At 38.2% G+C, this 15,279-nt stretch overlaps 1 protein-coding gene across 2 annotated transcripts in view; it reads right to left on the bottom strand.

Annotated features, from left to right (window-relative positions):
- Positions 1-3,836: 3,836 nt before the first annotated feature.
- DNAAF11 (dynein axonemal assembly factor 11) overlaps positions 3,837-15,279 on the bottom strand; it is a 39,913-nt gene continuing 28,470 nt past the window's right edge. For both annotated transcript variants that reach the window (XM_030012851.1, XM_030012852.1), the window contains 2 exons: positions 14,374-14,456; positions 3,837-4,336 (listed from right to left, as the gene is read on the bottom strand). In XM_030012851.1, coding sequence (XP_029868711.1) covers positions 4,150-4,336; positions 14,374-14,456 — 270 coding nt within the window. In that variant the 3' untranslated portion in view covers positions 3,837-4,149. The remainder of the gene's footprint in view (positions 4,337-14,373; positions 14,457-15,279) is intronic.

Genomic DNA, 15,279 nt, shown 5'->3' with positions numbered 1-15,279 from the left:
TCATCCAGCCATCTAGTTAGAGGTGAAATATCGCAATACACACACACACACAGAGTGCTCTCTGAAATTTTAATCTCCTTAACCCAATTACATAGTAAGAGATAATGCTGTACGTACAACTGCTGAGTCTGCAGAGGCAGAATGAGGCGCGTGGCAAATCAAAAAGCAGCACTTTTTTTTTGCTGCTGTAGGTTGGAGCAACCTGCTGCAGATGCACAATGACTTTGATCAGCTGTCATGTCCTTAACTGGGGGAGACAATATTAGTGCTATTCTTCCCTCTTTGCTCTTCCTTTTTCTTGTGGGGGCTGTGACTATCTTTTTTTCCTTTTGTTATCTTCTTTGCATTTTCACTATACAGGTAGTATTTTATCTATGTTGGCTTTATGTTCTTTGTCCTCTTTCTTATGTCTTCTTTTGTCAAAGTTGCATTACCTTAGTGATCAGTAACTGATACTTTGTGAAGTGTGTTTATGCTCTTGTGGGGCACTGGTATCATCTTGTGCTTGCACACGTCGTTCCTCTGTGATCAACCTTTGCTTGTATTCCCCATGGCCCATACGCATTGAGAATTTTATTGAAGCTGATTCTAAGAATATACTCCATTTTCAGACTGGATCCCAAGATTATGCTACCATATCAAACCCTTTCTTCAGTAGTTCCAAGTATATTTTGGTACTTGCTATTAATTTTCCTATGAGATGTAACTGTAGCTCAATACAGTGTTGGGTTTTGGTTTTTTTTTTTTTTTCCCCCAAAACAGAGCATTATCTATCCACTAGAAACCAGATGAAAAAGAGAACTGAGTTGGAATGGCAAAAGATCCAATTGTATTATCCTTTGGTTTGACAGCAGAGGTCAAATTTTATAGCTCTCTGCTTATGAAAAAAATGAAATATGACCAGACTATATGGATGCCTGTTTTCCACAACCTTCTGAAACTCTTTACAGGTTCATCCAAACTGGCTGAAGGTCTGAAAGGTGGATTGTCCCTACAAGATTTTCAGAAATAAGCAATGAAGAAAAAGAGGAAGGCCTTCAATGTGTCCACCTCTTACAAACATCAGAAAATCCCCACAGCAATCCCCACAGCAATCAATAAAAGTACAGGAGACAAATTTTTGGATCTGCTGCCAAAATCTACTGATTTTTATCTTCAGAAAGGTTGTGGATCCTTTCCTCTTCACCCATCCCAGCAAAATTCAAAGGCAGCCCCGGCCTCTCCCCGCAGAGGCCGCCCTGCAGCCCACTGCCAGCTCCTGGGCACGGGCACCCCGTACAGTCTCAAATGTAGAAGTTTTGATGTGCAATCCAGAAAATGATCCATACTCATCTTTGTGGGCATATAACTACTTTGTGACATCAAGAGGTAAAACATACTACTGTCTTTTTCATTGTTAGCCCGCATGATTAGGAATTTATAGTGAATGGGGTATATGGCAAAAGAAGTTGATGTTTTTATACTCCATTTACCAGAGTAGAGCTGATTAAATAGATCCTAGGGCTGAGAGGCTTATATCATGGAATAATTTATTCTGGAATTGGAAAAATTGAGTCAATGCACAAGAAAAATCCAAGATGATCAGATCCAATAGATCAGATGATGCCCAAATTCAACTTTGGTTTATGTCTTTGTGATATATAAATTTTCTTTTCAGCTCTCAGTATATGCAGCATTAGTATAAAACTTCATTTTTTTATCCTATATCCATTTCAAATTGCAACCAAAGAAAATGCATCAGTTCAACCAGTCAGCCTAAATTAATGGATATATTCTGCTTCTCTTCAGTACACTTTAAGAAAGACTATTTATCTTTATCTTACATTAAACATCTGTGGAGAATCATAAAGCATTTTAAAGAGGCTAAACACCCCCCCAGAATTTAATAGCAATGTTTTCGTTCTAACTGCTGAGATTTTTGCATGATGTTTTTCAAAATTAGGTATACAGCACTTTCAAAGAATGTATCATGAACTTGACTATGTGCTGAGGGATATTATGGGCACTATTTGAACCCAAACTGCTACTTAAACAACGTACGTTAAGTGGAGTTTTAGTGGTTCAGTTATAAATGCAGCTTATTAATTTTCTACCTTAAGGATGAAAACAAGATCTAACCACAAAAAATTCTTTGATTCTTCCTGAGTGGAATTTGCTTGCTCTATCCCATTTGGCTAGAAGCAAAAGCTGGTTTGAATCAGAAGCATTTTCTTTCTGCAGCACCAAATTAAGTCTTCCTTTACAGAAAACCAGTTTCAAAACCATCAGCAGGGTAATGTAGGTCACTCGATTTGTTTTTTGATTGGAATTTCTCTGAATTTTTCTCTTTGAAATAACAGTGGCCTTAAAATTGGTAAAAAACCAAATGTATATGTTTTTACTATACTATTGAATACTCACGGCCCAACTAAAAAGTCAAAAGACACATTCAAGCACATACATATCCTTAAATCAACTGCTTTGTAGACAGCAGAGCTGCTAGAAGCCTCCCCTATGTCCAACAGAACCAACACCAGCCGGCTCCAAGAAGGACCTGCCGCCGGCCAAGGCTGAGCCCATCCACAACAGTGGTAGTGCCTCTGGGAGAACAGATTTAAGAAGGGGAAAAAAAAACCTGGTGCACAACAGCAGCTGGGAGAGAGGAGTGAGAACATGTGAGAGAAACAACCCTGCACACCCCCAGGTCAGTGCAGAAGGAGGGGAGGAGGTGCTCCAGGCGCCGGAGCAGAGATTCCCCTGCAGCCCGTGGGGAAGACCATGGTGAGGCAGGCTGTCCCCCTGCAGCCCAGGGAGGTCCACGGGGGAGCAGATCTCCACCTGCAGCCCGGGGAGGACCCCATGCCGGAGCAGGTGGGTGCCCGAAGGAGGCTGTGACCCCGTGGGAAGCCCGTGCTGGAGCAGGCTCCTGGCAGGACCTGTGGCCCCGTGGAGAGAGGAGCCCACGCTGGAGCAGGTTTTCTGGCAGGACTTGTGACCCCGTGGGGGACCCACGCTGGAGCAGTCTGTGCCTGAAGGACTGCACGCCGTGGAAAGGACCCACGCTGGAGAAGTTTGTGGAGGACTGTCTGCCATGGGAGGGACCCCACGCTGGAGCAGGGGAAGAGTGTGATGAGTCCTGTCCCTGAGGAGGATGAAGCAGCAGAGACAACGTGTGATGAACTGACCGTAACTCCCATTCCCTGACCCTCTGTGCCTCTGTGGGATGTAGGTAGAGAATCCGGGAATGAAGCTGTGCCTGCGAAGAAGGGAGGGTTGGGGGGAAGGTGTTTTAAGATTTGGTTTTATTTCTAATTACCCTACTCTGGTTGATTCGCAATAAGTTAATTTTCTCTAAGTCGAGTCTGTTCTGCCTGTGATGGTAATTGGTATATGATCTCTCCCTGTCCTTATCTCAGTCCAGAAGCTGAGGGAAAAAAATATGGTAGTGGAGCCCCTGGTTGCTAAAAATGGGCTGGAGGGTAGGGAAGGAGCAGCTCATGCCATTACAGCTGCTCAACCTTATTTCATCCAACAGCTAAAAATTAGCCTTGTTATTTTTAGGGGATCCTGAAAAAGATGGAACAGTTGAGAGTAGCTGCAAGAAGAACAAGAATGGTCTGGCTGATTTCTCCCAGCTTCCCCATGGTGCCACATCTGAGATACTGTGTTCAGCATTATTCTCTCCCAAAATCTTCAAGGACTGACATTGTTATACCAGCTTGAGAATCCAGGAGCTCTGCATTATGCTGGAAAATTCACTTATGTATGGTAGGTTACAGCAATGTCTCTCACTCCCAGAATACATTGGTTTTTTTTACTGTTGTCCTTCATGAAAAAGAAAACACTGAAAGAATACATAGAGATTTTTGTTATCTTCAGTTTACTGAGAATAATCATAAAACTTGTTACAAGTGCTTTCTTCCTTCCTTCTCTCTTTTTCTACAGTAATATGTCATCTTTCAAGCTAGACAGTATAATCTTTGAAGAAATGTCAATGTCTGACTTATATGGCTTCCATTCTGATTTGAGACTTACTTAAGTAAATAATCTAGTAAAAGAGAAATGTAATACTATTTCCAACTTCAGCTATATTATACCTACTCTACACATAGGGTCATGAAAACAACTCAAACATACACGCCACATATAAAGGAATTATTTAAGAATGTTTCAAATTAAGGGAGGAACATCTTCATTGTTTTCAAAATCAACATAACTCTTCTTAGTCTCTGTAATCTTCTCTGGTTGTAGCCTGATAGGTCCTTGTCCAATTCGTCCCTTTTCTTGGATTATCTTTGTCACATCAGGGAATGAATATTTACTAGGATCCACTTCTAATTTCTCAGCTTGTCCGCTCCTGAAACAAGAGGGAAACAAATGGAAAAAACTTAATTTTGGTGTCAAATATAACAGAACTATTTTGGGTGCCTGTTTATAAATCTGTTGACTTCAGTGTGAGAGTTGTTACTGAGTCCAATTTAACCAGGATTAAGAGGCTTTGTACTTGAAAATTGATCATTATAAAAAACCTCATGTAAATCTTTAAGATTTTGTACAAAAGAATCCTTAGCCTACAAACATCAAAAGTTAATTTTTTGACATCTATAATTTGCTTTGTATCAGAACATGGTGATTGCTGATATCACATTACAAGTGGTAGGCTTTTGATGTAAGACAGCAGGGTTTTAATGTAATTGGTTTTTAGTTCTTTTTTTTCTGTTATTTTTTAACACAGTTCCTTCACACTAGCTATTAATTGCTATGTGACAGATTCATCTCTGGAAAACAGAAATAGTTTTATTTAGAGAGAAAACGTAATTGTATGAATTTATTTGCCTTTATGTATTATGAAAAAAAAAATTAAATGAAAATATAAGAAAGGTCAGAGTTATAGCAGAATTTCCAGATTCTATTGCTATTGAGGATATTCTTTTAGATCACACTTAGAAATGTGTACAGGCCACTCATTAAGGCAACTAACGCACATCACATTATGATCAAAGATTTGAAATATTCTTATACTTCCTGTCTTGCAGCATTTAAAGCCACTGTTCTTTTCTAATAGAGGAGCTCAACAATTAAATGGAAAAAATCCAGCCTGTTTTCAAGTAATTTGTAACTGTTTACATGAAAAATGGCAAAATGGAAATTTTATTGTACAATGATGTTCTAATTTCTGCAAATTCCAACACAATTTATGCATCTTTATACTAATTTTCATTTTATACTGATTGTTACCTCGGGTCAAAGTTCTAAGGTCAGCATTACAAAAGACAGTGCGTCACTCTTCAAAGATGTGAGAAAACTACGTGTTTACCCAGGAGATCAGAAAGGCTCATTAGAACTAGAACAAACAAAAAAGTAGCAAAGACACTGGATGAAAGAATGAATTTCTTTGATGACAACACGGGTAAGGAAAATATGTAAAGCAAGTATATTAAAAGATTTTTAACTGAAAATACAGCAACCTTAGTTGTTAAAACAAAAAGAGAGTTTTGCCAAGCAGCTTCCAAATTCTGCTAGTGCTTCTCCATCAAGGCTCTGTGAGATCTGAGCAAACATCCCAGCCCAGATGTGTGTGCAGGAACTCCGTCCTAGTGAAGGAGAGATGCAGAGGTTTCCTCCTCTCATCCTATGCTATGCTGAGGAAAGCATGACGAACAGAAGAGGCAGTCATCAGCCTAGACACCTCTTTCAGCCTTATGCCACTAGATTTTTCTTGTGCTACGGGAATTATTTGATCATTTTGATGAGCAGAAAACAACCATAGAAGCACCCTGCTTTGATAATCTGGGTAAACTTTTCCAAAAAGTGGCACAAACAAAAACTACTCAGAGGAGAATTTTATGGGTAATGAAGACAGATATAAGAAAACTCTTATTTCTTTACCCTGAATGTTCTTCAATTTATAAGGCTAGATTTTTTTCTTATCTACACAGTTTAATGAAATAAAGTGGATTCACTTTGTGGCAACATTCTAGAAAATGTTCATCCCCAAAAGGTAAGAGACATGAAACGTGTTGTAACCTGGAACCACTTTATCAGTAGCTGTTGGGGAGATCCCAAAGAGAGCACACCCTGTCCAGAATCTTAATCTAATTACTAATCACTAATCTGAAGCACCTCAGAAAAAGCTAAAAAAGCATAAATATGAACATGAATTATCCTCAGCCTGTGCTTCTGTCACATGTTAGAAAAGGTTTTCCTTGATATGAAGTATTTTTATTAGTAGTGGTATTTTACATTTGTTCAACAGCTCTAAAATTGTACAAATTGCTAGTCATGAAAATACAATAAACTCTATGGAGTTTGAATAGATTATTGTTTAGTAGCAGAATAAACTTCAATAAACCAGAAATTAACAGTGAGCGTCCTAAGTAACAATCCACATCAGCAAGCTATGAAGGGATTATATGCATCAGTCATTCTCAAAATTTAATCAGCACACATTATCTAGAAGTATCTATTAGCAACAGACAACAGGAAAGACTGAGAATCAAGCACAGGTGATTTTTTTCCAGAAAGGAAGTGGATTTCTACGTACTTATATGCACATGATCAAATATTCTATACTTGTTTAGTAAAGCTTCATAGTGTTATCTCAGCTGCCATGATACAAGTATTCGGCTTACGACAAGACTCAGTTATGATGAAGTTGTTGCAGCTACAACACATACATCTGCTGAGAATCTGCTCCTCTCACCATGTAATCTATGCGAAAAAAAGGCTGGGTATTGTTGATGTCAAAACTAACCACCTGAAAATTTTTGGAAGAAAGAATGAGTTTTAGGTCATCCAAACATTTTTCCTATGTAATTCCACCCAGCAGAATAAAAATAATCTTGTTGCTTAAACTCTTCCATGAGCAATGGTAAGACAACAGTGATGAAAACAATAATACTTCTTGCAGGACCAGCTACAGCACATGTCTGGAGATCTCAGTGTTTGCAAATGATTTCAATTTCAGGTTTAAAAAAAAATGAAGTTCACAGTTTCTGGCACTGCTACCTGCTGCTGAGTGTTCTCTACTCAAGAGAAAATTATGGTCTAAACATTAGAGCACCATACAAAAATAAATAATACTGAATTAAATCCTTTCTTTTTTCCTGGCATTTTTTTCCCTTTGAAAAGCAATTTCTATCTCCACATAGTTCAACAATGATTTTAAAAAAGAAAATGAAAAAACTCCACAATAAAGAAGGTCAGTCCTTACATTTTGCGTAACTATAGCAGCCTGCTGAACAATCTGGTGTGTGACAGAGCACATATCTGATAATTTGATATTTTTTGATAATTTACACTTTAGTTCACACAGTTCTTAATCCCCATATTTGATATTTTAATGATTTGACAGTTACATTTCCCTGTTTCAACTTCTGAATTTCAATAAAATTTAAATTGCTAAAGAGTTCTCATACGTTTGATCCAGAATTTACGTAGTTTGACATTTGATTGAAAGTTTGCTTTCTGGCATCAGGATTTCCAAAGATATTTACAAGTCACAACCAACAGCTTTGGAGAGGCACTTTTTCCAGTCTTCTAACATTGTGAATGAAACAGCACAAAAGTCATTATCATCTTAGAAAAAGTACTAATAAATCCTTTTCTTGAATAAGAAAATAAAGTGATTCCAGTACATGGAATTGTATCTTATTTGAGAGCTTTAAGAAAGACAAATCTTTATTTATGTATGTTAAAAACCATTGGTGAATGTGTGACAATTGCCATACTCTGGTCTCAAACTTTGAAAATACAGGCTTTGAAAAATCTACTAGGTAATCAAGCAAATAATCACGGTCTTATACATACTTGGAATATTAATACTTCTTTCATTGCATAAGAGGCCTTTCAAATCTCCCTACGTAGGTGTAATCTGAAATGAAGCTATAGCTGGATCAGTGGATTGTTGGGAAGGTATGAATACACAATGACTGATATAATCAAATTCACTTTTCAAAGACTAAACTACAATCAAGAAGAACTAACAAATCACTGGTAAAAAGTTCTGATAAATAAAAGGTTTATGATATCTAGGTCATTCTGTTCTAAAAGACAAATACATCTCACAAGTAGGATTCACCAGACTGAGAACATATATAATACTAACATCCAAGTTTCTAAAAGTTAGACAGAAAATCACAGTCATTGTGACATTTTTAACTTCATTGTTCCCTTACCTTCTTTTGCACAATCACTTCAAGATACTAAATTTCAAACTGACCTTGTCTGTTAGCAAGAAATATGCTCCAATACCTGCAATATGCAAATTGACCCTGATTTTATAGGTCTGGCTATAACACCATCTTATTTTCACTCCTTGATTAGCCCACAAAAATAAAAATCACTGTTAAATTTGTCAGTTAAAGTTGAGTCCCTAATGTTGAAACATTAGGGAAGCTTACACTGAAAACACACTTTTTTCTAACAAGGTATTAAGCCTTTGTTTACAAAGTTATGGAATGTTACAAAGAGACTTTAAAGTACATCTCTGCCCTCAGCCTTTTGTCCTTGTCACATATGGACAACTGGAGATTACTTTAGATTGTAGTGATCAAGAGTTAACTGAACAGTATTCTTGAGAATGCCTTTCTCCAGAAAGGCATGTTTCTGAAGTCTCCTCACCCTTATTACAGTTATGGATTACCAGATGCCTGTGTGTGTAAATTAATTTTCATATCACTTCTGAGGCACCCCACCTTTTGTTCTCATTAGTCAAATGATAGAGATGTATACCCTCTATTTTGATTAGCTCCAGTTCTCCATGAGAATGCAAATGAATCTATACTTTAAGATTAACTTGAGTAAACAGCCTTTTTAATATGTTGCTTAGTCATACCTGACTCCAATTTCTGGTTAAGAACTTGATTGAATTACAATTCCTATGATTCCTCCTTTCTCAGACAATGTAACTTGCATTGTAAAAATTCTCAGTGTCTTCATGAGAGCTAACAAACTATGTAGCCTGAGAATATTATTTCTGCAAATCTATTCAACTCTCAAGATTTACGATCTACCCCCAGGTATTTATAGAAGGCAAATATTACATCTCGATAGAACTGATAACTGATTTGCCATTTGTGATCTTTCCACACATTTATTCATCTTTCATGCAGACCACATTTTGGATGCACTTAGCTTTCTTCAATTTAAAATATTCATGCTTGGTTTAGACAGAGAAGTGAATTCGGGTTTTGAAAGATCACATAAATCCCCTTGCAGTTCTCTCAGGTTAGTTTGCCTACAGCTCCATTCAATTTCTGACCTTATCTTACCTCCCATTCCCAGTCTTGAGGAAATTACTCATTTTGTTCTACTGTATTTCTCCTTGCAACATGAAGTCCTCTCCTTTCCAACTTGTCACACCTCTATACCTCTGTGTGTAAACTGCAGAAATATAAGACTGGGAGAGATTCTCAGCCATTAAGTCTGTGGAAAGGGAGTATTCCCACACTTCACAAGGATTCTTTCAAGGATCCAGATTAGGACTCCTCACTCCCAAAAACAGATTTTTACCCTTACATCTATAAATTTTTCCCACAAATTTGTTCTTTGCATCTTCTCCACCAAAATGCACCAAGCTAAATCAGGGTCATCCAGTAAATCAGAGCTTCGCACTATGTCTCATCCTCAGCAACACTGTTACATCTCAAGTGAGACAACTGTAGAGAGTTTTTGAAATAATCAGTCTTTTATTCTTCGCTTGTTAATAAATGGAAAAAAGCTCAACTAAAAATAAAAAGTTCTCCAAGGAAAGTAAATTAATGGTTGTTCATCACTGTGAAACTGTAGACTACAAAGGAAGTTCTGTTAATAAGTCTTATGATGACATATTTGCTAGAAAAAGGTTGGAATTAAAATCCAATACAGTGATTAAAAACATCCAGGCTTTTTTGGCCTCAAGTTCAACATAACTTGCAGGCAATTTTATATATTTGATGTCTCTCCCAAGTAGTGAAATTTGGCTGAAAATTAATAACCTGTTCAAAAGCACTTAATGGGTTTACCAGCAGACAGTGGTGGACATTCCAGCAGCATGTTTTTCTTTTGTTTTCCCCTTAAGAACCCAGATTAAGAAACGAACCAAACAAAAAAAAAAAAAAACAACCAAAACCAAAACCACCGCCCCCCCCCCCCAAAGCCAGAATTACATACTGCCACTAAGAACTGATTCCAGTAGAATGTAAGTCAGATTTCTAACCTAACACATTACACAGTATTTTCTATAGCACCTGCTGGCTTAGTCAACCAGTGCAATCTTACTTAGCTAAGAGAAAGACACTTAGAGCAGTCAGATTTGCAATGCTTGAACTACTCAGATTGAAATCAGCTCTACCTTACATTCCTTATTTCATTATAAAAGATTTGTATAGACCAGAACTTTCTGATTTGTTTTTAATTCTGCTTTGTGAAGTACTCTAGAAATTGCTGCTCCATTCCTTTGCCTCTTCAAATTAATCCATTCTCTGGCTGTATTTCTCAACCTCTCTATATAAAGATCTACAGTAAAAAAAAAAAAAACCCAAGAAAAAGGTATTTCACATGTATTCCTATGTATCTTTCTTTACTGGAGGAATTCAAGTGTGTGTATATTTACATTTAGAGACATTTTGAGTTTTATTTCATTTTTTTCTTTTCCAACATGTTAAAGGAAGAATAGTCTAAAGCTAAGGGTATGAGACAAGGATTATTGACTTTATGTAACTGTTACTTTTAAAATTTCCAGTATGATTTCAGAAAAGTTGGTTCCTACCTACATCTGAATTTCACCTATGCAACTGTGTTGAACTCAACTTCTGTACCTCACAGATGAATTGTGAGGCCAGTTACAGTAAAGAATGGCATATTCAGCTACTACATTAATAGAGGTTTTATAAGTATAATAAATCAATCTGTCATGTTCCTCCCATAGAAACTTGTCTCTTTGAAGGTTTGAAATAGTTTTGTATACAGTTATAGAAGAAATCTCTCTTACGTGGCAGAAGTAATGATAGTATCATCATGTAATCTAGCTAACAAGAGTTAAAGAGATTTAAAGCACTACATTATAGCTTAGCAGATTATATGTCTGACAGCATTTAGCTAAGACATCTGTAGCTGTCAAGTGTAATCACTGTAATGAATGTTCCTCTGTAATCTAAGCGACAACTATTCAGCAAATTTTTAACATCTGGCTAGTCAGCAACTTTTCAACTAAAGAGGTCAAAACTTACTATTTTTAGTAAGAACTGTAATTCAAAAGACTTTATTCCTACTTCTGCTTTTGTGATACATATTCCTGTAATATTTTAACAGTAAAACTTGAATTTTTCCTTCAAAATCTGCAGTAAGCATATTCATAATTACTTAAGACTGCACTGAAATCAAACACAAATTCTTGGGAGTTTCGCTATGCCATGGAGTATCTTTAGTTCAGCAACTAGCAGGAAAGGGAACCATTTCACATTGCTACTTTGATTACTTCCATGTTCCTATTATTACTTTTATTTAAACCTTTACTGTGTAGCCAAAACTAAAGGCACAGAGAGGGTTCTAAGGAAATATACATTCCTAATCCACAAGTTGCCAACTCTTTTGCTGTTTGGCAGAATCCATTTGGAAGAGAGATAATGTCAGTTATCTAACTAAGGAAGATCTAGTTTTCTCCTAGAAAAAAAGCTAAGACCTTTTTTTTAACTGATTCCTTTTAATATATCTAAAGCTTTAGCTGTACTTCTGTGGGAAAAAAAAAAACCCAACATTCCTTTTGCAAAGTAGAATCATAGAATAGAATCATAGAATAGTTTGGGTTGGAAGGGACCTTTAAAGGTCATCTAGTCCCACCCCCCTGCAATAAGCAGGGACATCTTCAACTAGATCAGGTTGCTCAGAGCCCCATCAAACCTGACCTTTAGTATTTCCAGGGATGGGGCATTTACCAGCTCTCTGGGCAGCCTGTTCCTGTGTTTTACCACCCTCACAGTGAAGAACTTCTTCCTTACGTCTAATATAAATCTACCATCTTTCAGTTTAAAGCCATTACCCCTCATCCTATCACTACACTCCCTGTTAAAGAGTCCCTCTCCATCTTTCCTGTAGGCGCCCTTTAAGTGCTGGAAGGCCACTATAATATCTCCCTGGACCCTCCTCTTCTCAAGGCTGAACAACCCCAACTCTCTCAACCTGTCTTCATAGGAGAGGTGTTCCATCACTCTGACCATTTTTGTGGCCCTCCTCTGGACCCACTCCAACAGGTTCATGTCTTTCCTGTGCCGAGGACCCCAGAGGTGGATGCAGTACTGCAGGTGGGGTCTCACCAAAGCGGAGCAGGGAGGAAGAATCACCTCCCTCGACCTGCTGGCCATGTTTCTTTTGATGCAGCCCATGATAGAGTTGGCCTTCTGGGCTGTGAGAGCACATTGCTGCCTCATGTCCAGCTTTTCATCCACCACTACCCCCAAGTCCTTCTCCACAGGGCTGCTCTCAATCCCTTCATCCCCCAGCCTGTATTGATACTGGGGGTTGCCCCGACCCAGGTGCAGGACCTTGCACTTGGCCTTGTTGAACCTCAGGAGGTTCATGTGCGCCTACTTCTCGAGCTCGTCCAGGTCCCTCTGGATGACATCCCATCCCTCAGGTGTGTCAACTGCACCACTCAGCTTGGTGTCACCTGCAAACTTGCTGAGGGTGCAGTCAATCATGCTGTCTATGTCATTGATGATGATATTAAACAGTACTGGTCCCAGTACAGACCCCTCTCATCTGGGGAGGGACACCCCATCTCATGGTGAGGGACACCACTCATCACCAATCTCCATCTGGACATTGAGCCATTGACCACTACCCTCTGGATGTGACCATCCAGCCAATTCCTCATCCACCAAAGAGTTCACCAATCAAATCCATATCTCTCCAATTTAGAGAGAAGGATGTTGTGGGGGACCATGTCAAAGGCCTTACAGAAGTCCAGATAGATGACATCTGTAGCTCTTCCCTTGTCCACTGATGTAGTCACTCCATCATAGAAGGCCTCTAGGTTGGTCAGGCAGGACTTGCCCTTGGTGAAGCCATGCTGGCTGTCTTGAATCACCTCCCTGTCCTCCATGTGCCTTGGCAGAGCTTCTAGGAGGATCTGTTCCACGATCTTCCCAGGCACAAAGGTAAGGGTGACAGGTCGGTAGTTCCCAGGGTCTTCCTTTCTACCCTTTTTAAACATGGGTGCAGTGTTTCCCTTTTTCCAGTCACCAGGGACTTCACCTGACTGCCATGACTTTTCAAATGTCATGGAGAGTGAGTATCTACCATTTGGCTTGGCTTGGAACTTTAAAAAATATTTTAAATACTCAGTAATCAAGATGATGCACTGTTGTAATCACTGCTGCCTAAGGAAAGGATGCAGTGCTTGTGGCTCATTAGGAATCTCAACAAATTCTTGCAGTCACCCTATTATCTTCTCATCATGCAGGTCATTCAGAAAAGAAGTCATGACTGATCTTTATTAAAAATAAGAAATAAAAAGCAAAATTAATGACAACTGAATCTTGCAGACCCATTTTGCCAGTGTCCTAAATATTGAGACCAAGAAGAATACTCATGATCCATAATGCTGTTTTTCACTAACTGCTTAGCCTTTCCATCACCATTCACCACAATGAAATCAAACAAGGAAACAAATGCAACACTTCAAATATAAACAGATAAATGGCTTAACAAACTTTGTTGTTACCATCTCTTATTCTGGTGTGAATACCATTGCCTATAGCAAGAGGAAAAGGAAAGATTAAAAGATATATCATAGTATTTGTACTTAGGCCAGGCGTCCATCAACCCTAGTGTCTATCTACAGCAATGGCTAGTAACACTTGCTAAGAGTAAAAGCAAAAAATAGTGCATCACTGATATTTGCTTGCTTCTGGCAGTCATTAACTGCAAGATTTCAAGAGCTGTAGTTTACATCACATTTAACAGGATGGATCTATATTATAAAGCCTTGCAGAATTGCTTTTTTAACCTATTTATTAGTGCAGTAGCTCAACTCGTATACCAGTGAGCAAATACATTCATGAGACAGATTCAAAATCATTGCTTTCTAAACGGTTACATAGCAAGGACTTCTGCAGAGGCGATTCTCAGTAGGTGATTTAGTTTTAGTATATACCAGTTTAATAGTCTGAATGAGCTGATCTAGCAAAACTGATCGGCAGAAATAAGTGCATTTTTGGCTCTGCTATCAGAGCGGATCACTTTATAAACAGCACCAGACAGGCTATTAGTCTAAAGCTTTTAGACATAGTTTTACTCTATACAAATCAATATTTTCATACTCTCAACAATAACATAATAAGAAGCATATATTCTGGCATGTGAATAACACATGGACAAAAAATAAAACTAATGCAGAAGTAAAAAAGGAATTACCTTGCATTTTTTTGCAGTGTATTGCAGTCAGAATGTTTAATTGAAGTCGATACTTTTTGCTTAGCCAGGATTATTTCTTTAGCCTAAAATAAAAATAGACAGAAAAATAATTCTCATAAAAGTTGATATTTATGCTCACAAGCATTTAAATAATCTCTCAAAAATAGAAAAATTACGAGGGTGTGAATAAACTTTCTCTGGTAACATTTACTCTTTCTTTTAGATTTTAACACTCTTCACTCAGCATGAAACACATGCATAAGGGAATGTAACCAAATGATCTGAATGGAATTATTTTCAAATATATGTATGAGTGTGTATATATATGAAAAATATTTAAATATATACATCTATTTGTATTTAAATATATGCTGTCTTGTTTAGTACCATGTTAATAATGCACATTACTGATTTTCTCCATCGCTAACTGTGGCAGTGTGCCCCCCTACCCCATCTCCCCTGCTTAAGCCATACCCAACAGTGGGGATTTTGATAGCTGAATCCAGCTTACTTTGGACTTTGGGGGATGGATGGCAACATGGTAGCCAAGGGCTCTCTGGAACGGTGAGTCAGACATCTTGCTAGTGTGCAAATAAATAGTGGACAGCCCAGGGCCCGTTGAGCTCTCCTGCATGGCAGTGGGCTGCACACCAGGATCTCCCCTTCAGAAGGGACACTTCTCAAGGTCATTCCTCAAGGTTCAGAGATTCCTTGCCGCAACAGATTCTTGGTAAGTGATTAATAGCATGCTAAACTTTGAAATCTTAGCTAAGTGATATAAAGGATTGATTGCACATATATAATCCTTTAGACATAAACCGTTGACCAAGTCTGGGACTAGGACTGGATGCAGCCACACATAGACTCCTAGAAGGAGTTTAGAAAGAAAGGGGGTTCTTTCTGAAC

The sequence above is a fragment of the Aquila chrysaetos genome, chromosome 4 (assembly GCF_900496995.4).
Source record: "Aquila chrysaetos chrysaetos chromosome 4, bAquChr1.4, whole genome shotgun sequence".
Classification (NCBI taxonomy): domain Eukaryota; kingdom Metazoa; phylum Chordata; class Aves; order Accipitriformes; family Accipitridae; genus Aquila; species Aquila chrysaetos.
The sequence above is the reverse complement of the archived record's forward strand: the minus strand, read 5'-3'. Positions and strand labels throughout refer to the sequence as shown.